At 38.0% G+C, this 23,739-nt stretch overlaps 5 protein-coding genes across 5 annotated transcripts; 4 read left to right on the top strand and 1 right to left on the bottom strand.

Moving 5' to 3' along the window:
* Window positions 1–1,153: 1,153 nt before the first annotated feature.
* On the top strand, window positions 1,154–2,591 carry LOC119979779 (shikimate O-hydroxycinnamoyltransferase). Its single transcript, XM_038822415.1, has 2 exons — window positions 1,154–1,726; window positions 1,841–2,591. Exons 1-2 carry the CDS (start codon window positions 1,280–1,282, stop codon window positions 2,456–2,458), a joined length of 1,065 nt encoding a protein of 354 aa, XP_038678343.1. The 5' UTR covers window positions 1,154–1,279; the 3' UTR covers window positions 2,459–2,591.
* Window positions 2,592–2,724: 133 nt separating this feature from the next.
* On the bottom strand, window positions 2,725–6,702 carry LOC119979778 (putative glycerol-3-phosphate transporter 4). Its single transcript, XM_038822414.1, has 4 exons — window positions 6,380–6,702; window positions 5,196–6,225; window positions 3,660–4,205; window positions 2,725–2,958 (listed from the first exon to the last, which is right to left on the bottom strand). The coding sequence occupies exons 2-4, from the start codon at window positions 6,223–6,225 to the stop codon at window positions 2,921–2,923; spliced, it is 1,614 nt and encodes a 537-aa protein (XP_038678342.1). The 5' UTR covers window positions 6,380–6,702; the 3' UTR covers window positions 2,725–2,920.
* A 1,044-nt stretch (window positions 6,703–7,746) lies between these two features.
* LOC119979942 (50S ribosomal protein L19-2, chloroplastic) lies at window positions 7,747–10,692 on the top strand. Its single transcript, XM_038822560.1, has 5 exons — window positions 7,747–7,902; window positions 8,030–8,398; window positions 8,802–8,888; window positions 8,968–9,101; window positions 10,328–10,692. The coding sequence occupies exons 1-5, from the start codon at window positions 7,879–7,881 to the stop codon at window positions 10,434–10,436; spliced, it is 723 nt and encodes a 240-aa protein (XP_038678488.1). The 5' UTR covers window positions 7,747–7,878; the 3' UTR covers window positions 10,437–10,692.
* Window positions 10,693–11,124: 432 nt separating this feature from the next.
* On the top strand, window positions 11,125–15,474 carry LOC119979943 (vesicle-associated protein 2-1-like). The gene is made up of 7 exons (XM_038822561.1): window positions 11,125–11,567; window positions 12,697–12,767; window positions 12,944–13,025; window positions 13,272–13,387; window positions 13,475–13,606; window positions 14,298–14,366; window positions 15,048–15,474. Exons 1-7 carry the CDS (start codon window positions 11,504–11,506, stop codon window positions 15,180–15,182), a joined length of 669 nt encoding a protein of 222 aa, XP_038678489.1. The 5' UTR covers window positions 11,125–11,503; the 3' UTR covers window positions 15,183–15,474.
* Window positions 15,475–16,617: 1,143 nt separating this feature from the next.
* LOC120017099 lies at window positions 16,618–23,404 on the top strand. Its single transcript, XM_038870169.1, has 15 exons — window positions 16,618–17,139; window positions 17,232–17,281; window positions 18,022–18,852; window positions 18,941–19,007; window positions 19,106–19,168; window positions 19,564–19,627; window positions 19,731–19,824; window positions 19,902–19,985; window positions 20,091–20,180; window positions 20,332–20,359; window positions 20,862–21,380; window positions 21,470–21,531; window positions 22,629–22,738; window positions 22,821–22,908; window positions 22,980–23,404. Exons 1-15 carry the CDS (start codon window positions 16,713–16,715, stop codon window positions 23,205–23,207), a joined length of 2,805 nt encoding a protein of 934 aa, XP_038726097.1. The 5' UTR covers window positions 16,618–16,712; the 3' UTR covers window positions 23,208–23,404.
* Window positions 23,405–23,739: the final 335 nt, after the last annotated feature.

Genomic DNA, 23,739 nt, shown 5'->3' with positions numbered 1-23,739 from the left:
ACTAAAAAAATAGGCTAAAATACCCCAAACTCTACAACCGTGTATCTCCCTACACTCAACTCTGATTCCATTCTTTTTTCCCTCTTTCTTCTTCCCTCTTCCCTTCCGTTTGACTGAAATCTTTGGCTCCATCACTTCATCACTGTCAGTAGAGCTATGACTCGAAAGTGGATTCCCCGCGGGTAGGAATAAGGACAAACGATTCTCCTCGACCCAAAATAACCGTAATCAACAATAATTTTTACATCAACGCATAAAATATTAGTAATTTCCTCTTCGTTATCCCATTAAACAACATAATGAAATGATGAATTTTTAATTTGTTCATCATGAAATTAAAGTACCTTAAGATTGTTTGCTCTCGTTTCCCCATATTTCATTGCCGCTTTCTCTCATCTTTTTCTGAGATAAGTTTTCTGATCACTTGCAATGTATTTAAGGCGCCCTCCCACCAGTCTCTCTACTCATCAATTCATGGGCATCCTTAAACTTGATTCCAGCACTATGTACTAAATTAATAGCACGAGCTTGCACTTCAGACATTCTCCTTTGCAATCTCATCATATACATGGTTTGTAGAAGATGAAGTTGACGATTATGTTCAGCAACAAAATCATATACTGCATACTCTCCATTTTCTCGCTTCAATCAAACAAGTAACCTTGCATGACAATTTGTTCTTGTCTCAACTCATAGTTGACGACTTGATATAAACTCTATTTGTCTTCTTGACGGACACCCTCTTTAGAACACACCCTTTGTCTATTTGACTAGGTTTTGTTTTAAAAAGTCTTTCTTGTCAAGAACCCAACTTGCTTTTTTTGCTTGCTGTTATTGTTGGGTAGTATTGAGTTTTGAGCTCGCTGGAAATTGACTATCGTCATAGTGAAACCATACATGAACTAAACTAAACATTTGACGTGGACGGTTGAATTGAATTTTTAAAATCCAACCGTCACATTATTATAGTCCAACCGTCCACATCCTGCGCAGGACTAATGAAGCGCAGGATTGGATTAATGACCAGTACATGTTATACCGGTTCTCCCCCCATCCGGAGGAACTTAGCATCAATAATTGATTGCTCATCTATCTAATATCTATAATACAGTTGAGTAGTTGAGGACTTGAAATTGCTTTAAATGGAATGGGACCAACCATTCCTTTTTTCCATCTTCACTGTGTTAATTTCTCCACAATAAATTGGGTCCTGGGCAGTTGAATCCATGAATAACTTATCAGTGAACCAAGCTTTTTGTTATCTCAAGCTCTGCTAAAGATGGCAATGGAAATACACATTGAAGCTGTTCAGACAGTGTCACCATTCAAGGTGACCGAGCCACGACAAGTACACCGAGTCTCCGTGGCTGACCCGGTTCCTCCCGGTGTTTTCCAGAGGTGCCTTAACATTGTGTTTTACTACAACCAGGTGGCGGATGAGGATTCTGGGTGGTTAGCTGCCGGATGGATCAAGGAGTCGCTGGCCAGGGCTCAGGCAGAGCAACCTGCGCTTAGCGGACGCCTACGCAGAGGGGAAGATGGACGTGGAGATCTAGAGATTGTGACAAATGATTCTGGAGTTAGACTTGTTGAAGCAAAAATTCCAGTAACTATGGCAGAGTTTCTTGATGTGAAGGAGGGGGACAAGGATGCAGGGACTCAACTTGTCTTCTGGAAGGACATTGATGAACAGAATCCTCAGTACTCTCCACTGCTCTATGTTCAGGTTCCTAAATAAAAATCTATAGATCTAAGCTGCTTATTTAAGACAAGAGGCTTGCAGACTTGCAGTACTCAACTGGATCCATTGATGCTTTGTATGTGTGTTCTATTGATCCAGGTGACCAATTTCCGGTGCGGCGGATACTCGGTTGGGATCAGCTGCAGCCTTCTTCTGGCAGATCTTCTATTCAAGAACAAGTTCCTCAAACAATGGGCTGAGATTCACAATGATTTAGTCTCCAAGACTGAAGCTGTTGCTAGAGTACCCACTTTCTACTTTCCAAATCTGAAGAAGACGAACACTTCTCCTGCCAGCTTCTTCCCCTCCAGCCAGAGCAAAAATGGTGGCCAAACCATGGTCTTCACCTCTAAAACCGTATACCCGGCTAAAGAAGTGGCAATGGTGTGCATTGAGGAGGCGGAATTGAAAACTGGTCGCAAAATCTATGGTGAATTTTGTTTGTTCTCGAGAGAATCCACTCAAGTAATCAAGGTGGAAAGTGTTAGGAACGAGGTGATGGTACAGAAACACTGGAGGCTTAGCAGTGAAGTGGAAGATTCAAGTTGGGATGATTTAGGAGGCAATGAGGTTGCTTTCAGTGAAGGGAACAAACCTGCTCATGCCTCATATTGGTTTGGAACAACTTATCCTGGAGGAGAAGGGATTGTGATGGCATTTCCATCTCCTAATGAGAGCACAACTGAAATGAACATTATCCTTGCCTTTCCACAATGAACAAGAAAAGGCACCACATGAACTGAAAACTTTCTTCAATTGTTGATTTCTTCCATATGATTCCAGTTTTGCAGAAGTTGCAAGAATGCCAAAACTGGTTGTTTGTTGAAATATATTAAGCTACTTCCTGTGATTTACTTTTTCTTTCTACCGTTTTCATCCTAGTGTGTCTTACCTTTTCACTTGAAGTTCACAAATTGGGAGGAAAAAAACAGTAGAAATACTGGAATAATGTACAATAAATAAAAGTTAACAAACTGCAGACATTGCTTTATCAGTAAATTTATATGATAGATAATGGATTCTGGTTGATATACAAGCCTCTATACCACTTAAAAGTAGAAAAGCACATAATTAGAAACATTGTGTCTGCTATCTTACACTGTTATTTGACTGGAAACTATGTTTATGGCTTGATCTTGTCTGCATATTAGAACAAAACTATAGGGCCTTACCTGATTGTCACCTTTGGTCAGTCAGAAGTGGCCGGGATGGTGAAGCTGCAAATGAGTACATATGATAGAAGTTAGTCCAAAACTAAAACACTGCTAGGAAAGAAGTTTTAGCACAGCCAGAATAGTGATCATTATTTTTCAAGGATCGATAATATTCCTACATTCGATGATGACAGGGACGCTGGAAATTTGTACATGTTACACAACTCCCCCAACCCCCAAAGAGAAAGGAAAGGGAAAAAAGAAGAAGAGTATGACGGATTGTGGTCCGGTTGGTTTAAAAAACTGAGGGTTGTTACATTCAAAAACAATCTGCCAGTTGTCGTTCTAACTAGCTAATTACTGGCCGGCCAATCAACACAAACACAAACTCCGGCTTTCAATAATGAACGTTAGACCTAACAAAGAAAAAAAGAACTTATATTTTAATGCTGATAGATGCAGGTTTCGAAGTCCCCCACATTCTTAATCACATGTCTCAGTAATAAGTTATCGGCATGATGTTTGCTACTTTTATGGTGTCACTCGAAACACTGACTGTTTCTTTTAACATTGGTTTAGTTACTTCAGCATTTCAAAAAACGACTCTTAATATAACTATTCGCTACCACTATCAATAGAGGGGCTTAATTTGCAGTGACTATTCCAGTTTGGATGATAGCTCGTAAACAACAAAGGACTAAATAGCGAGATCTAATCTTATTGTATATTTGAGCATTAATGAGTGTTTGTGGATCATCACATACCTTCAGGAAAGGGCTGAACACCAGATGAAGGCACAGGTTTGCCAGTTTTCTCAGTAATTTCAGCTATAACCAGACGTGATAAAAGAAGCCCTGCTGTAAGAGCGGCAATCACTAGCATGACAAAAACTGCGTCCCATCCAATTGCTGAAAGGAACCCGGTCAAGAGAGGGCCAAAAGCTGCGCCAACAGATCCCGTACCATCAATAATTGCAGTTACTGTTGCAAGTGCACGGGAATCGCCTCTAAGTGACTTGTGTGTACCCAGGTCAGCAGAAACTGCAGTCGTGATGAGTGCATATGGCCCGTTAACAAATAAGCCAGCAATCATCATAAGTGCTATGTTAACTGTCTTCGAGACACTTCCATAGAAACGGTATAAGAGCAAGGAAGGAATTGCAGCATACATGAAGCTCGCAGCTGTAATAGCCCGTGCATTAAGTTTATCAGATATGTATCCCGCAAGGATTCCGCCAACAATTCCCCCTACATCGAACAACGTAGAGAGGTTTCCAGCAGACTTGACAGAGATACGCTCTCCTCCAATTTCTGAAGGGAAAAAAGGAAAAATGTTATGCTAGATGCAGGGTAAAGAAACTGAACATGAAAAAACTTTAAAACAGATGCAGCTTCTTAGTATAATCGAGTTTTTTTTTCCAACCTAATTATCTTAAACTAATGGCTATAGTAGAGTCCACAACCACAACTTTGCGGAAGTATAAATCTAGAAAAGGGCAACAATGAAGAGTTATATATATAATCAATACAGGCATAGAAAGCTACATTGACTTTGAAGGAGTAACAACGTTTTATTCCTACAAAAGCATTTCGGGGAGGGTGGATTTGAACCCCTAGCCTCATAATTTATGCAACTCATCACCTTAAGGCACAATGTAAAGGTGTGTTGTCGGCTTGTCGCAATATGATCCGTATTAACCATGTCTGATAGGAGCTACATTGCGATCAGGCAATTAACCTCTTCACATAATTACCTTGCACTGTGACTACAATAAGTCAACACAGGCTTGCACATACATACATATAGTTAATGAATTAAGACTGTTATGACATGCAAAACAATGAAGTTAGACAAAATATGTTTCCTTCAAATTCTACAGCTGCAATTACACTTCAATGGAGCAGGAATTTGCAAAATAAATAACACTGCTGTCAAATGATAAAATGAAAACTCAAAGCTTCTGAATTAACAGGAGTTACATACAACATAAAAGGAGAATCACAACATACAGAAAAAAGGCTGTAGCTCATGATAATCATCAAAGCCACAGTCCCAATAACATACACCTTACCACAAGTCTATACATAAAATTTCTGCTATTTCTAACTTATATTCTTTGACAGTGCCTGAGAATTCTTTATAATTGTATTTCCAATATCTTTTTTTCTGGTTCTAAGAACAATACAATAAATACATACCATCAATTATAATCAAAAGAAACCACCAAAAAAGAAGATGATCAATCAAAAGAAAATTAAACCATTTTAGCTCCATTTTCATCACCAGAGTATCCATTTTACCTGTTTGACTTAAGTAAAATGGCAACCAGTATAGAAATGTGTAAGCCACAAGCTTTGAGAAGAATAGACACAATGCAAATGGTATGACTCCTGGAATCAAAAAAGCTTCAAGCATCCCTACGCTTTTCCTACTCCCTGAACCAGTATTATTCTTGTGTTCCACAACACTTCCTTTGTGTGTCTGAGCTTCCTCGTCACAAGGCACCGTGTCCACATTCACAGCTGTTGCACCATTTGGGCAAGGAAACCCAACATCCTCAGGATATGCAGCAAGGTACAGGTAAACCATTATCCCTCCCAAAGCAATGAATGAGCCAGGAACGATAAAAGACCATCCCCAACCGTACTCTAAGACACTAGCAGCAAGAAGTGACCCACTAATGTTACCGACTGAAGTATGTGCGTTCCAAATACCCATTATCAATCCCCTCTTCCTTTTCCCAAACCAATTACCAATGACAGCAACAACTGAAGGCCACCCTGTGGCTTGAAATAACCCAGCAACCATTTGCATCACAAGATAGAACCAAAATGCATGAATGTTCCAGAAATATCCCATCCCAAATAACGCCACGAAGATGCCACTACCAATCATCCCAGATGTCAAAAACAACCTGAGGTCCAAAGTATCACCTAAATGGCCAGCAACGTACATCCCCAGGGAATAGCAAGCAAGAAATGCAACATCAATCTCACCCAATTTGGAGGTCCCATCGGTGCCATTAAAAGGAGCCCAACCCTTATTTTTGATTCTATCAAAATTTTCACTATAGGAATCTTCCTTGATAAAAAATTTGCCAACAGGCCAGGGGATCAGTTCTGGAGCTGGAGCCTTATCGGGTTCAGGATCCAATACACTCTTGACTATGCTACTGGGTTTTCTAGAGGCATGGTAACAAGCATATGCTATGAATGTAATCAACAAAACAACATATCTGTATGTGGTTAGGCTCCAATCCTTGCCTCGTATTCTTCTTATAAGCAAAATCCCAGGTGGCGTTCCTCTCATGGCATCAAAAGCGTGAGACATCTGTAGAAATGACAAACAAAATTTATCCACCATACCTAATTAACCGACAAATAAAAGGCAAAAGTCCAAACTTTTTATGAAAATTGATCGATGACACGCTGTACAAAAACAAGAAAGGCAGAAACTTGAGGCAAAATACCCTCATTATAATCACCTTTCAAGAAGAGTTAGAACCATTAAAGGATCGTAGAGGCACGAGAGGATTGACCAGTTACTAATTTTCCGTACAAAAATAGGAAGAGTATTGGGAATTGTTTTGGTTAAGACAGAAACAATGAAGAGAAGATAAGAGAGGGGAGAGATGAAAGGGGGAGAGAGAATGGCGGGAGGTAAACGAGAAAAGGCATAGTTTGCATCATCACGGGGAACAGGTGGCGCTCTGTGGGAACTTGAAACGGAACTAATCACGCTTAGACGCCACGCAGCGGTGACGACTGACGACTGTAGCTCACTGCCTTGCCGGCCGCATTACGAATCTACACTTCCAAAGAGAAGGGCCGAGCCCAGAATCATGATAGGAGGGTCAATCGATTGGCCAGAAGCTGGCCCAATTTAGCTAGTGCAGCAGCCCAAAAATGAATAGTGTATGAATCCAGTTTAACTTGCGTGTTTATATTTGTATGATTAGCGAGCCCGGCTCCATACCATCATACTTGCGTGCATTGCTAGTCACTGAGATTGGAGAGTCGGTACTAATAGTACAGACTGATGCATTTCATTTAAAAAACCGGAGTAATTCTGAATTGATCTCGTCTTTTAAGAATTTTTAGTTTTTACTTATCCAGTAATAACTATATATTTTTTTAAAAATAACTATTTACCTTAATAGTTTCAGTGTTTCACACAAAAATTTCAATTTCTTCTCCCGATCTTTATCTCTTCCTTTTGTTTTCGTTTTTTTTTAATTTTTTATTTTAATTTTTTATGTTTGATGACGTTTAGAATATCGTTTGATTTACCGAATTGCTTTAAAAATGTGTCTTCGGGTATAACGTATTTTCAAATTTCTTAACTATTTTGTTCAAATTTTTCGTGACATTATCAAAATCGATTATAATGCGTTATTAACTCTCTAGTTATATTATTCTAATTCATATTGTTTCAGCTCGTTTAATTTTTGTGGTAGAAAATTGAAATTATTTGTAAATATGATTATTGTGGTTCGTTACTTATAAGAGTCCAAAACATACAAGACCTTAGTTGGACGGTAAGAAAACCATTTTTTTACAATTAATTAAAAGCATCTGCACAATTATGCTTCCATTGAACTTTTTTTTTAAATTAAAAAACATAAAATTGTTTCTAAAAATAGTAATCAAAGCCCTAAATTTAGGATGTGAGAATTTCAAATAAAAAAGAATATAAAATTTGACTAAATTTCAACATGAAAATCGTATAACAACATTGTATTGAACTCAAAACGTATGGAACACAAAATTATACTAATAAAAACATTCTCACAAAAACAAAATTATACCCCATAAAAAACATGCCAAACAAGGCCTCAACCTCCGAAATCGAATGGGTGATGGGTCCCCGTTTCAAACAGATAAGGCTACACTACGATAGCACCCGATAGCTTAACACTCCATGACTTCCACTCTCTAGCTCGCTCGCTCGCTCTCTCTCCAAGTTCTCATTTTTCTCTCTAGCATGGCGTCCGCTGTTTTCTCCAAGGTACCATTTTCCTTTCTATCTCTCTCTTATCGAGTTATATACGCGTACGTAAACTTACATAAGTCTATAGATTATGCAATTTTGATGCTTGATTACTTATCGATACTCTAATTTACTTACTCTTCAGGCTCTACATGTAAACCCAATTAGCCACGCTCCTCTTCCTCCGAAGAAGTTGCTTTTAGGGTTTTCTCCGATTCCCCGTCGAGGACCTTTATTCAGTCATCGCGTCTCGATTCCCAAGGTGTTTTCTTGCTCGGTAGGATCGAATTTTGGTCCAATCATTGCAGTGCCGGGGAAGCGAGATTTTTATGTGAGAGCAAATTCCGAGGCTGGAGGTGAAACTGGAAATGTTGAGGAACAGACGGAGGCAAGTGGTGCTGAAGAGGATACGGAAGCAGAAACAGAAGCTCAAGCAGATGTGGAAGGGGAGGCCGTGGTCAAAGAAGCGAGGTCTCCGAGAAAGCCTCGAATTAAGCTCGGAGATATAATGGGGGTAGGTATATGGTCGCCATTGGTCTGGTTTTAATTTTTTTTCTTCTTGTTTGATGGTCAAGAAAGTGCAGGAAAATTTATTGATTTAGAATATAAAAACAGTGCTGTCTTGTATTATTCTTGAAATTTTCACTATTCCAAGCACGTATACAATATTCGTGAAACAGGGGGGCTGACAAAATGTGAAGAAAGAAGGGTTACCATTGTGAATTTTCCCTATTCAGAATCTTAGGATACTAAAGGGGCTCTCCTGTGTAAACCCTTTTCTGGTTTTTGAATAAGGAGTTGATGTTTCGATTTATTTTAAAGCAGAACATTTGAGCTTATAAAGTGAATTTTGAAAATATTATGTTTATTCTTGAAATTCATTCTACTTTTGGGATGTGTTTGCTGTTCTTGAGTAGATATTGAACAAAAGAGCAGTTGAGGCTGCGGAAAAGGAACGGCCTGTTCCTGATATAAGAACTGGGGATGTTGTGGAGATTAAATTGGTAATTACTTTACTCTATTTCTTATATATGTCTTTCGAAGGAAATCCTCTTGAGATTGGTTTGTTTGGTTAACTTACAGGAAGTTCCTGAAAATAAGCGTAGATTGTCTGTCTACAAAGGTATTGTTATGTCTAGACAAAATGCTGGCATCCACACCACCATTCGGATTCGGAGAATTGTTGCTGGCGTAGGGGTAGAAATCGTCTTCCCTCTGTAAGTATTTCCCTCCCATCATTACCAAGGCTTAGGTGATGACTATTTGTTTGAGCTGGCTAGAAAAAATAATAGCTAAGTTATCTTTGGCCAGATAATTTTGTTTGATGAATTATGTGATAAAATGTACATTTGTGCTGCTGAACATGGAAAAGGCCAGTCTGGTGTTTCCATGGCAATGAATGCTTACATGTTTGAACTTTGAAAAGAAAATTTAATGATAGTTGCTATGAATAGGTATGATCGTACAGGAATGGGAAATCTGCGTGTTGCTCTCCAATCATTAAGAGTGCAGTTGGTTGACTTGTGCTCACTCTAGACTGTTTTGTTTGTAGTTAACCATGTCTAAGTTAGCCTTATAATTTGGAAATTTGGTGAGGGGAAAGGTGGGCCTTATACGCATAAAAGACTTATTTCTCCATGATTATCACTTTTTAACTGCACATTTCTGAGTAGAAACGAAAGTACCTGTGATTTTGCATTACATTTTATGGATTGTCCATGGTTATACTATGGTGCATTTTCTTACTGCACTAACGCTGAAGCAGCGTTTAGGATATTGGGCTGTCATCTTTTATTCTTTTGTTAGTGGGGATTATAAACCATATTTATGTTGCCTGATTAGCTGTAGCTTGATTTAGATACAAATGCTCTGGTTTAGGAGTTACATTATAGAATTTGTAGACACCACATGATTTAAACATTAAATGGTGAAGTAGCACATTCCCAAAACAAATCACTTGGTAAAGATATCATATACTGGATAAATCCCAGTCTGAAAGTTTTATGACCTTATTAGTCATGTGCTTGGATGGAAATGAAAGTTACACCATCTCAAGCCATAGCTGATGCTGATGATGTGTTAATGCGTCAACAAGTAGTTTCTTGTTGGCTACCTTGATCTGATTCCACATATTATTGGAAACACACAAGCAGTTTGAACTTCAACATATGAGGAGGAATGGAGGATATGATGTTGGTATAACGATGGTGTAATGATGTCAAGAATTCACCTGATGACAGTTGAGTAGATTCATGATAGTGATGCTGCATTGCTGCTGCTCCCGACAAGGGGGAAAAGAAACTATCCTCATTGGATTGATCTGCTAAAGTTTTCTGTCAATTATGTATTCATTTTCATCGTAATTGCTATTTTTCTGTGAGGAAATCCTTTGTGGAAAAGAATACTGAGTATCCTGACCTATCTGCACTTGTTTTAATGACAGGTACTCGCCAAATATTAAGGAGATAAAAGTACTCCAGCATAGGAAGGTAAGAAGAGCAAGGCTATACTATCTGAGAGACAAGCTTCCCAGGTTCTCAACTTTCAAATGAGAGACAAGGAAGAAGCAGTCCTGCTTTTTGGTTCTTCTATTCAAAGTGAAGGAGTCCCCTATGCCCTAGCTGCCTGAGATATCGTAAAATCCGATTCGATCTTCTTCGGGGATTGTGAAATTTCTTGTACTAACAGGCAACCAGATTTCGAACCAAGTCCAAACCTACCTTTCATATTTCTTAATGATGAAAGCTTGATGATGTTGATTGCTTTCAAGTAATCAAGCAACCATTTTTTATCTCCTTTCTTAGCAAAGTGAAGCACGCATTTGATATTTTATTTTATAAATTTCAGTCTTGAGATAAAAAGATGGCCAGTTATGATATAGGTATCCCATGAGTTGGTATCTCAGGGGTTAAAATCGATGCACATAATTTAGCCACCGAGATATCTAGTGGTATCTCAACGGGGTCGAGTTGGACGCATATGATTTAGTCATTGAGATATCAAATGATGAGATGTTTATCATTTTCGAAAGATAGCAGAGATGGACACTTGTACCAAGTAGGCAAGTAGCCGTGTCTGAGATTGTTATATCTCTTGGTTGAGATTATCGATGATTTCCCTCATTAACCCCATCCCCTCTAATGATTTATTTTCCCCAATCGGCAATCACTTGATTTATAATTTAATGTTCAATTTTTTATTAATTGTAAAAAGATTTTATTTTGCTTATTATTTATTAATCAACCGATTAACAAGAGGGCGTCCGTCACACGTGTCACCTCCTTCATCCTCCATCTCTCTCTGAACCTCTGCCGTTCCCATCCCGCGGGACTGGCCTTGCCTCTCTATGTAGGTAATGGACCAAATACAACTACAAGGACCCGATCTCGCCGCCTAACATTTCGAATACCAAGTTAGGACCAAGCCACTCGTTCTTCCCTTGCCATTCGTTGCGCCACTCGTTCTCTACTTTTCTCTCTCCTTTCCTCTCCATCTCTTCGATCATTCGGAATATTGTGCTCAACTCGGTTTGATTAAGGTGATTGACGATTGAGTTGTGGAGCCACTGATTTGATTTTCACGGATTCCGGAGTTTGATCTGGTGTGCGCTGGGGCCGCCATGACTGCCGCAGGTAGTAATAATCAATTCATCTCCGTTCATCCCGATGAGCTCAAGTTCATTTGTACGTATATCCTTTCCCCTCTATCTATATCTATCGAAGAATTGTAGCTTGGTTTGGCTATCAAAGTTGGTGAAGAGAATGAAATTTGTTAAATTCCGTTCTATGACATTCCAAGTCAAAGTCATTTATGCTGTTTTTTGTCATGCAATACATTTTTCATGTGTGATGATTCTAGCAGTGATCATATATCACTGGCTTTCACACAGTACGTCCATCTATTCCTTGAAATAGATATTTTGTACCAAGGCAAATCCAGAACATTTATACTTGATGTATGTGATTTCTTTTTCACCTGTAGGCTGTAGGCCTGAGAACTCAATGTCTACTAGTGACCGTCTTCTTGTTGTCTTCATGCAGCATCGATTATACTTTGGGAGATGCTGCTCTTCATTTATTAGAGTTTATTTTCCATGGAATATATTTTCAAACAATTGTAGCTGATGAAAGTGGATGTTAAGCTCTCAGAAAAAAACTGCTCTTGTTGTGATAAACTGATAATTAGTGGTGAAAAACAAGGTGGGCGAAATTTGTTAGCAAAGTTTTTTTTTTGGAAGATCTATGAATGTAGATAGATTATTTGAATCCATTCAAACAAATAAAAGATATATAATTTCGCCCATGGGCTACAGCAGTTCTTTCACTTACGGGAGAAAATTGTCCAAGTTTTCAATACAAGACCATAACCCAATTTTACACAACTCTCTCTGCTCACTTTCTGAGCTTAGCTCTCCACTCCCCCACTCTCTACTTCAATTGAAATGAAGCTCATCTATTTATATGAAATGGATTATCCATCAAAGGAATAGTGCAAGTCGTCAAAGGGAATAGTGTAGCCACCAAAGGAATACTGTTGCCATCTTTTACATACTCAAGCCACCATTCTCAAAGCCAAATTAGATTTGGATATTCCATGTTTCTAGCCAACCATTCTTGACAACCTTTCTTCACAGGATGAACCCATATAAAGTTTGTCACAAAATATGATATCTATTTGTTACTAGTTGGAAAGTGACAGACTTGATAATTTTTTTTTTTCTGGATGGGATAAATATGTTTGCTTCTTTACTTATATAATAAATTTCTCAAGAGTTTCACTCTCACAACTTATGACAATGGTTTATGCAAGCAGTTGAGCTCGAGAAGCCAAGCTATTGCGATCTTAAAGTTGTAAACAAGACAGAACACCATGTTGCTTTTAAGGTAACACCTCTATTAGTTTAGACTTTGGAGAAGTACAAACTTCTTCCAACGCTTCTGAATGCATATTTTTGAAGCTAGTATTATTGTTATTATTTTTATTATCATTTTTTTATGATGAAGCTAGTATTACTTATAAATTGTGATTCTGATGATTTCCTTTTTCCCTTGGTGGACAGGTTAAAACCACTTCTCCTAAGAAATACTTTGTTCGACCCAACACTGGAGTTATACAGCCCTGGGATTCATCTGTTATCAGAGGTTTCATGTTTCCTGCTCTATCAAGAAAATTTTATATTCTCCTGAAGTTACAATCGTTTGAATCTAAAAAAAGACATGTTCTGGGGTTGCGGAGTGTTACAACTAGCTTTAAGCAATTATATGAAACTACTTGTGCAACACACAGCCATCCTTATAACGTTTCCTTACTGGTTAATTAAGTTATTTCAGTCTTTTACTAACTTCTTGGTTAACTTATCAAAAAAAAATTAAATGTTGGGTTTTCAGTTACTCTCCAAGCACAACAAGAATATCCTCCAAACATGCAATGTAAAGACAAGTTCATGATACAGAGTACAGTAGTGCCTCCACATTCTGATGTTGATGAGCTTCCACAAGATACAGTAAGTTGTGAACTTGAGAATGGTTTCATCCTTTGTTTGCCTGGCTACAATTCTTGAAATGAACTGGATTAGTGATTTTGAATCCAGTTTAACAAGGATAGTGGAAAGACAGTAGAGGAGTGCAAGCTTAGAGTTGTGTTCAACAATCCCACTTCAGATCAAAGAAACTCAGGAGATTTTACATTACACAGTTCCACACATAGTCCTGATACTGACTCTGTAAGTTGTATTGTTCTTCTATTTTCGTATTCGTAGTGGGGATTTCCTAGAAAGTTTGTGCCTATGTGTGTGCATGTTTTTATTATCTTACTTTTGCTTAACAGTATCCCCCTATAAATTTGACTAGTAGATAGGAAGACATAATAACAAGAAGCCTTTGCAGACCTTTGAGTTGCACACACCACTCCAGAATTGAATCATTTATTCTTTACTGTTGGCTTGGTAGTGGGATTGGTGCTTGCAACAGGAAGGCCCTTTGTGATTCTTTGCTGTTTCAGTGATATCTTCTCCGGTGTTTTATTTAGCTTTTTTTTCAGTTAAATTTTTACCAGCAGTACTCGGCCTTTACCTTGTCACTTCATTCTTTCGAACTTATGACTAGATAGTAGATTCTGGCATTGGCTAACTTGAGTATAAATGATTTGAGATACATCCATTATTCCACATACTATTTGACAAACTGAAGTTTGGGGGCAGGAAAATGAAATCAACAATGTGTCATGCCTCTATAGTTAATTCATCATATTGGCATTCTACTTTACATACCGTATAGTATGTAGGGAAACACTCATTAAAGAAGGCTCATTACTACGATTTCCCTACTGCTCAATTAATTATAGCCTTATCAGTGCTTCACAAATTACTTCATATTTTGAATATTCTGTTAACTTGATTCTGTATGTTGTATCAGACCTTACGGCGTCTAAAGGAAGAAAGAGATGCTGCCGCCCAACAAACAGCACAACTGCAACAGGAACTGGTTTGTGCCCACCATTTATTTCACCCTATGTGTAGATTAGTGCCTTGGTTTGGTTTGTTTGCTTAAGTATTTTTCGAGCAGCAAGATGTGTTCTTAACTGGCAAAAGATAGGATTGGAAACTTGTGATACCCATGATTCCCTTGTGTACTTACTAAGGAGCATGTGTTTATCCCTTTCCTTACTGATAACTGCATAAAATCTACTCAGTCCTAAGATGCATGACTAGGGCTTACATAATTGACGATCCGCCATTTTTCATTATTCAATCAAAATATCAAATGGCATCTGATTGCATCAATAGAAGAGGCTTTCAGAAGTATTGTTCTTTCCGCTTTTTTTTTTTTTTTTTTTTGGTTTTCCTTCTGATTATGCTGTTGCAATTCCTCTTGAGTTTGCATGTGTTCCCACGCTGCTCCATTGTGAAACTGAGCTTGCCAATCATCTCGTATCTACAAGCTTGATAAAGAGGATTCCTAGAAGGTTGAAGATGGATTGGATGGATTAAAAGATTATATTTTGTTGAGACGATTTAATAACAAATTTCCCTTGGATCAGTTTTCACTTCTTGTTTGTCGAGCATGTCTTTATAATGTGGGCGCAGTCATATCTGTAGAATCAGATGTAATGCAGGACAGCTGATGATTGTTTTAGTGCATAATTTTGTCTCTTTCCCTCTGCAGGACATGCTGAAGCGACGAAGATATCGGAGAAGCGACCCCGGCTTCTCCTTCAAATTTGCAATCTTTGTGGGAATCATAGGAATGTTGGTTGGTCTCCTCTTGAATCTTTCCTTGTCTTCCCCAGCAACAGAATGACTTGACTACATATATGCACAACGGAAGACATATTTTCTTGTATTTTTTACAATTTCTGGGCGTCTTTTGGGTGGGAATTTGGCATTTCTTTATGTATGTTAGTTATTGCAAGCATGTCCTTAATAAGCTGGTTTGCTAGATCTTTCTTTCTTCGGACCCATTGATGTGTTAGGGTAGTATGACTGAGAGTGCATAGTCTTCTCATTTTTCGTTGAAGAATTTACTTGATTGAGATTTGTGTACATTTTCGTGCTTTAGGATTTAGTTTACTCACTGGATGAGTTTGGCCCGAGACTGAAATCGTTCCAATTTTATCAATCCTTTTTTCTTTTTTTTTATTAAAGGGTATAAACTCCGACATTTCATTCTAACGCACCGATAGAGCAACTTAGGAAATTACAAATACACGAGGACCCAAGAACAACTAACAACATTGGAATATATCCTAGTTACATCAGGATGAAATCGGACAAACGTTGTTCCGAATTAGTGTCAATGGATCACTTTACACTATGGATTTGTGTTGGTGGACCACACTTGAAAACAAATATCAAGAAAGCTCAAAAGCAGGAGGAAATCTAAATCCAAATCGGAGAAAAAATCTAACCCACCATAGACCTTATTCTTCGAAAAACAAATTTAAAAAGATAGAACAACTAGAGAGAGATTTGCATATGGAGATGAGGAGAAAAATGTTGGATGTCACCTCCTTCCCATAAGAGCTTTTTAGGGAGTGAAGTTTGAGAGACTAGGTAAATGATACATTTAGTCCTTCATATATGGGTTGTGTAATAACTCAGTCCCTCACGTTTCAAACGTAACAATTTGGTCATTGGCCTTTGCGATGTGTAACATAGTCAGTTTTCATGCAAATCCGATCAATCAATGCATTGATAGGCAAAAAGTAAAAAAAACCAATTTTTTTTACTATTTATTGCATATGTGGAAATTTTATGGATTTTTTTTTGTTGGGAAAAAAAACACAATTTCTTTAGTCAATCATTCTCACTTTCTTCTACATCATCTTCGATCGAGCACCATGATCTGTTCGTGTAGTAGTTGAGAGACTGAGTTTGATTTACTTTATGGGTTTGATTTGGTTTATAGGTTCGATCTCTCGTGTGTTGAGATCACGCATCATTGTCCTCTGTTTCTCTATTCCATGTAAGCAAATATTAATTGAAAAAAATAGTATTTTTGACTTTTTATGACAGATCAGCAATTTGACTCTTCGAATTTGCATGAAATATTGAAAACTGACTGTGTTACATGCCACAAAAACCAATGACCAAATTGTTAGTTTGAAGCGTGAGGGATCAAATTTATTATTTAGCCAAGAGGACTATCCCGATTAGTTTCTCCCAATTTTATTAATCTTAGGCTTAGTAGATCACGCGCGGAAAAATAATAGCGGGAACTTTACACGTGCAAAAACTCAAAACTCAGCATATCCGCGCCTCTCTCTGGAAATCCCTCTCATCTTCTTCATTCCGTTGCTCAAGCCCTAGGCCTCGCTCTCACAAAGTCGGTATGGAAACTCACTTCCAATCGCCACTACTCGCTGTAGACTCACTCTCCGTCACTGACTTGCAGCGAAAAGCATGGCATCTCGTCGCTCTCATCGTCCAAATCGGCCGCCCATCTCTTCCCCGTGAGCTTGCGTCCCGATGCTCTCTCTTCCCTGCGTCCCCTGATCTCATCGAGTTTCTCTGCTTTCTCCCTAACTCGCCGGTGGCCTTGACAGAGGACAACAACAACCATAACTTCTTTGTAACGATTTCGCTACCAGGTCTAATAGCTCTAAAAAATTTGGCATCCAATTTAAACTTAAACTCGATGGATGCGTTTGTGCGTCGGGTGGCGATCAATGATTATGCACTGTGGAACGACTTTTGGAAAATTTGTTTTGCTAGGAAGCGAAAGCGGTTACTGTTGGACTTCGCAGAAGGTTGTAATGGTAAATTCACGTTCCTGATCTGATCCTTGATGGTTTTTCATTTTTGTCTATGATTTGGGGTTTTGATTTGTTTACTTGGCTATTGATTGCAGAGGAAAGGAAGGTGCTAATGTCCAAAAGAAGTCGAAGTAACTATGCAGAGGTACTTCCAAACTAATTCAAAAAAAAAATAAAATCTGTATGGTATCGATGTTCTTGTTGCTGATTTGTCGGGAATACCATCGTCAGAAAGTAGTATCTGTGTAGCAATCTCTTTTTTTCTTTTAACTCTTTTACTAATACATTAGCTTGATTTTTTTCTTTGATTTTGAATTTTGCTTTGTGGTTAATTTAGCTACATTGTTGAATGTAATTATGTTCCTTTATACATCACATGAAAGGATATTGGAAAAGGAGGGCTCACAAGCAATCCCACATCTCAGCTTTATAGTAATTGATATCTAGTCGAGTTTAAAGTAAACTTTAGCAATTTACTGATGCTGAAAATTAATGTCTGTTAGGGGGTGCCAGCTCAATTTGCCTAATTTAACCATTTATCCTGCAAAAATTTTAACAAAAGGAAATCATGCAATGCTAAAGTCCAGTTGTTCCATACTTATCTATGAACATGATTGTGTTTTGCATTGAAAGGAAAGGGCCTTAGTTTACCGGGAAAAGAAAAAAGGAAAGAAAATAGACTTTCAGCGCTTAGAGTTTGCTATATTTTTGTCATACTTATATGGACCCAAGTTCCAAGTCATCACTCTCTTTTTTGATAAAATGATTTTAAAATTTCTGCTCTCTACTTGCTACTTGCTGCAAGAATTCTTTTTATAATATTATAATATGTGATATAGTAAGTTCACTCCTCTACTAATTTGTTAAATTGTATTTGTCATGCAGGTAAATTTTCACAGAACTGAATACTTTAGCAGGAGTATATTTTGGCAGCCTTGTGACAAACCAGTCATGATAAATGGAATGATGCTGGCACACTACTTGTCTGATGAAATGAATAAAAGCATAGTTGTGCAGAGGAAGGTACATAAGACAACACTGACAAGAGATTTTGATATTGGATCTGTGAGTCCAGTTAAAAGGGTGACTAACCAAGTTTCGTGCAAAGAATCAGGCACTGATGAGACAGATTTCTTGGGCATAAGAAATATCAATGCCATGATTTGCTCAGAAGATGCAAAGAGCCATACATCACTGGTGGAGGACCTGGAGGCTGCTGAACTTGTTAATGATGGCTGTGATGCTACAATTGATAGTATTGAACACATGAGAATTGTGGAATGTATGGATGAGTGGTTAGTTGATTGCATTGATGTTAAAGGAGAAGGACAAAATTGTTTCCAGCCAGCTAATAGTGGCCTTTTGAAACGAACAGTGGAGAGTAAGTTTAAAAGAATGAATAAGATGAGTTGTAATAGTAAAGTACTATGTTTGGATGAGGAGCCTACACCTAGTCATTCAAAGAGGCTGGCAACTGACTCCACTCTTGCTCAAAAGCGGTTGTCGCAACCCTCTACTAAGACGAAGATTACCCTTAAGGATGCAATGGCTCCAAAACAGCAAGGTCTGAGCAAATATTTACAACACCAGAAGGATGACAGCACCCTAAAAGAAAACCAGTATTGGGAAAGAGAGAAGATGGCAATCAGAAGTAGGCAGATTTTAAGGCAAAGTTGTAACAAAGGACAGAAAAATGATAACTCAGTTTTTCTTAAGGTATGTGCTACTGCATTTAATTGACTGTAAGTTGTTAGTTTCAATTATGTTTCTTGTAAGCCTAGAGCTGTTGATGCTTGCTCTGTAGGATCAACGAGAGCTCAAGGTTCTCCCGCATTTTGAATCTTATGCCATAGAAGAGGAAGAAGGTTCAGGTATTAAAATTATTTGTTATTTTTTCAGTATTCTGCACTCATCCATGCCAACCCAGTTGTTCTTGGGATTTATTGATAGCATACTGTTAAACTGCCAGGTGGTTATGGAACTGTTTACAGGGCTCGAAGGAAAAACGATGGAGCTACAGTTGCCATTAAATGTGAGATGACGTATTCTGTGGCATTTTTTTTGTCCCTTTTGATTTCTGAATTTTTTGATGGCCACTAGACATAGTGTTGGGCTATGTAGACTTAGTGTTGGTCTGTGTAGACATAGTGTTGGAATATGTAGACATAGTGTTGGACTAAATATGCTGAAGTTCCTAGATATCATTTAAAATTTTGAATTCAATGCAAAAAGGGTTTTGGCCTCAGACTGCATTGTGATTTTATAAGGTGACTGTCCCTAGACTTGCAATTATGTATCTACATGAACAACAATGCTTTCCTTGCAATATTTTTAAATTTCTTAAAAATTCTATGTATTGTTTACTGAAGCTATACTGATATTTAGTCAGAGCAATTTACTCTCCCAATTGTATTTTCAACTCCTCAGGCCCTCATGCAGAGGCACATAGACACCATGTCAACAATGAGATGAAGATGCTGGAGAGATTTGGGTAAGGATTATGAGGAAGTTCTCTTTGCTTTGAAGTGCTTGCAATCGTGTTGATTTTATTTAAAGGTTGCCATGTTTTTAATATGCAAGTGATGCTCATTCAGGGGTAGAAACTTTGTTATCAAATATGAAGGCTGCATCAAGAGTGGAAATTTTGATTGCTTTGTTTTAGAGCATGTTCAACATGACAGACCTGAGGTAGATTTTAACTAATTGGATTGCAAGATTTTTGTTGGTCGAATTCTTCAACATCGCATATGCTTTATTATTTCTAGGTTTTGAAGAAAGAAATAGATGTTTCTCAACTTCAGTGGTATGGCTATTGCATGTTCAGAGCCCTTTTAAGTCTTCATAAGCAGGCAAGCATACTTTTGACCAATAGGGATGTTAAACCTGCAACTTTCTTTTCTCTTGGAAGACCAATAAAGAGTAATGATCCTCATCTGTCCTTTTCATCTATGCAGGGAGTAATTCACAGGGATGTTAAACCTGGAAACTTTCTTTTCTCTCGCAAGGCCAATAAAGGCTATCTTATTGATTTTAATCTTGCAGTGGTTAGTGGTACTTGTCAGTATATTTGGATGACAATTTGATTTGGTCCTGCCAATTACTCTTCTTTTTTTCCTTTCCTTTTTTCAATAGATAAAGCTTATCAAATTGTTGGAATCTGATGCATATTTTTGCTCCTTTTCTATTATTTTCCAGGACCTGCATCAGAAGTATGGGATTCCTAGTAAGCTCCCTTTTCTTTTTCTGAGCCTCTTATTACTTATTACAAGTAGAATGACATACATTTATTTATAGAATTAATGCTTTATTTCTTCCTTTTTCTTATATTGTGCTGCCTATTAATCAGTGAATAAAATCCTATCTCAGGTACCTTAAGTTTAATCAACATTAGTGGTTTCCGGGTGATTGCTAATTGTAGGTTTTCTCTGCAGTGATAGGTCTGATGTGGTCTTGCCTTGCAGATGGGTCTGCTCCAATAAAAACTATGAGTGATCAACCATAAAATTATCAAAATAAATAAATTTTTTACTGATATGAATGCTGTCTAAGATATTTCCTTTAACTCATACTTCTCTAGATCAATGCTGCTTTTTCTATCTGGAATTCTGGATAGTATTGACTAGGGAAACCAACATCTGCTATAGAATCTACTTTGTGTTGTTCAAAGTGATGCAATATTACTGTCCAAAATTTAAGAAATTAAAACTAATGTCAACTTATTTCAGGCAAACTAAAGGTGGGGAATGCTCTAAGCTTTGATAAGGTCATGCTCCCCAGCACCAAGGCAGCTCCCACAAAAACTAGGATTCTCCAAAGTGCTAAATCAAGGCCTATCAATCCAGAGGAAACAAAAGGCTCCAAGTCAACCTTAGAACCCAAGAACCTAAAAAGGAAGGTTGTGGACCAAACAAAGGCCACCCATTTGTTCAGTCGTAGTGTTGTAAAAAGTCGGGGTCCAGATGGTTCTGGGGTGACCTCTGTCAAGGAAGTGACAAGTACTAGAACTCCTTCAGCAGAGAGGCCGAGAGAACCTTTTCCTTGTCAAGGTAGGAAGGAGTTAATCAGCCTGTTGCAGGAAACAATGCAACGTCCAAATCATGAAGCATCACACATTCCAGCTCCTATGAGGAAAAGGATTGCTGCCACCCCATCAAATGTGGATTTGAAATTTATTTATCTCACTCCAATGCCACTGCACTCAAATGGCTTGGCTGTTACCGGTGCTGGTTCAGTCAAGAGCAAAGGTGTGATTTTAATATTAGCATGGCGTGAACACTTTGGTTAGACGAGAAGTTTCTTTGCTACAAGTATTCATTTCTTAACTTGCATTCAGGAGATTCAAAGCAGAAGAAAGAAGGTCCTTGTGTTGGAACCAAAGGTTTCCGGGCTCCAGAGGTGAGTAACTGAAATGAGTTTACTATGACTGCATTGATTTAGATATGCTCTTAGGCTACCACAATGATGATCCCTCAATCCTCATATTATTTGCTAATAACTATCACTCAAATAATGTTTCATGAAAATTGTGTCAGAGGGAAAGAAATGGATAATTGTCCTTCTAAATTAATTAAGCTAAAGAGGACTTGTTACAGATGTATTCTGATATTACGGTTAGATCATAATTCTTTTACCGCATAGAGGTACTAAAACAGCATTCGGAATTCGTTTCTTTGAATTATTTTACTTATATGAACAAGGTGAGATGGAAGTCAAGTCATTTAGTTGGATATAAGGAAAAAAATCATTATGACGAAAATGAGTTTAAATTTAAAACCAATGTGAGGAATGCCGCTGCTTTGAGCCTGGATTATCCAAATTCTCCAGCTTCAACGTATATTTTCTCTTGCTCAAAAAGCAAACAAGAAAGTTACTTAAATGAGGTTATCCTCAACCCATTCAAGTGCAATATTGATTTTAATAACATTGTTTGAGAGATTTGAGAATGTTTCTCTAGTAGTACTGAAGAACATACTGAATGTCAGCGCTTTAGGATGGCTAAAGTAACAAGTGATAGTATACAATGCTGAAAGATTCAAAGATCTACCTTTTCCATAAATATTGCCTCTAGTACCTATTGGAGTGGGTTACTCTCAAAATGATGAAAGGCCGACTCAACAGTTTCTGTCAAAAGCGAAAACAAAAATTTAGTTCAATCAGGCTGGCCTACTACCACCTTCTCAGGTGTACATCTGACAACTTGTGAGTTGATTTTCTTGGATTCATTTGTCCTCCAAAGTCCAAACTAGAACCATGGTATGATCAACTTTTGTAAGTAGTTGGCCTCACTAATGTGGTAATGCCCATTGCAGCACAGCAAGATTGTTTACTCTTTCTTTTAGCACATTTGTGCCTCACTCCCTTGCAGTTAGTTCTAGTTCCCATGGTAATGTAAGAAGATTTGACTAGAACTATGTGCTTCACTATAACATATTCAGTTCTCTTGATTTTTTCTCCATTGGAGCAAATGAAGCATCGTGTAGCGGTTCACACAGGTCTTGTTCAGATGTCCTCATCAAGGTCCCAAGATTGATATCTGGTCTGCTGGGGTCTCCTTACTTTACCTAATGCTTGGAAGAACACCGTTTTACGGTGATCCTGAAGAGTAAGGATTCTCACGTTTAATCTAGAAATGTCTGAGGACCTAGTTTGTTTCGATATTTTGCTGATCAAATCACTCCTTTCAGGAACATAAAGGATATTGCTAAGTTAAAGGGCAGTGAAGATTTATGGGAACTTGCGAAGCTGCATGACCGAGAATGTGCATTCCCAGAGGTAAAGACAAAATTTTGATATAAATCTATCTGAATTACGAATTTGAACTAACGCTTGCCAACTCACCTCAGGAACTATATGATACACAATATTTGCCATACATGACACTAGAGAATTGGTGGAAAATGAACACAAAGAGAAAAGATTTCCTTGATGTGTTCCCTAGCTCGCTTTTTGATCTGGTGGATAAGTGCTTGACAGTGAACCCAAGACTGAGGATCAGCGCAGATGATGCTCTAAAGCACGAGTTTTTTGCTCCATGTCATGAGGTCCTAAGGAAGAAGAGAATGCTCAGGTAGTGAATCAGTTCAGAGCCAGGAATGACCCATCCTGTATATGGACAAAGAATGCTGGAACCTTGTAAGAATGCCTGTTGTGACTTCACACTTGTTCTAATGCTTTCTTGTCAATTTACAATTGTTGATACTGGATCATTGTGAATGACTTGGGAAGTTACCTGCTGGAGAATCTAGTGAACTTACAGCATCTTGACATCTCTGGTACTTGGAGTTTACAAGAGATGCCATCAGGGTCAGACATAGGTAATCTCACATGCCTCCAACGTAGCAGCAAGGGCCAAGGATGGTGAATCGCCTTTTTTTTTTTTTTTAAACGATTGGAGTGGAAACTTCGCAGGAAAGCCGTCCTTGGTTTTTTCAAAGTATAATAATTATATGATGTGGCAGAATTTGATTGGACATAATACGTGGCATATGGAGTATAATAATACTACACTTCAGGGTTGAAGCGTCTTTCCCTGGTGACAAAAGCAAAATGTTTCATGTTTGTGTACTTTTTTTTTTTTTTTTTTTTGAGTACAAGTACTAATAC

This window comes from Tripterygium wilfordii, chromosome 15 (genome assembly GCF_013401445.1).
Source record: "Tripterygium wilfordii isolate XIE 37 chromosome 15, ASM1340144v1, whole genome shotgun sequence".
In the NCBI taxonomy this organism is placed as follows: domain Eukaryota; kingdom Viridiplantae; phylum Streptophyta; class Magnoliopsida; order Celastrales; family Celastraceae; genus Tripterygium; species Tripterygium wilfordii.
The sequence above is the reverse complement of the archived record's forward strand: the minus strand, read 5'-3'. Positions and strand labels throughout refer to the sequence as shown.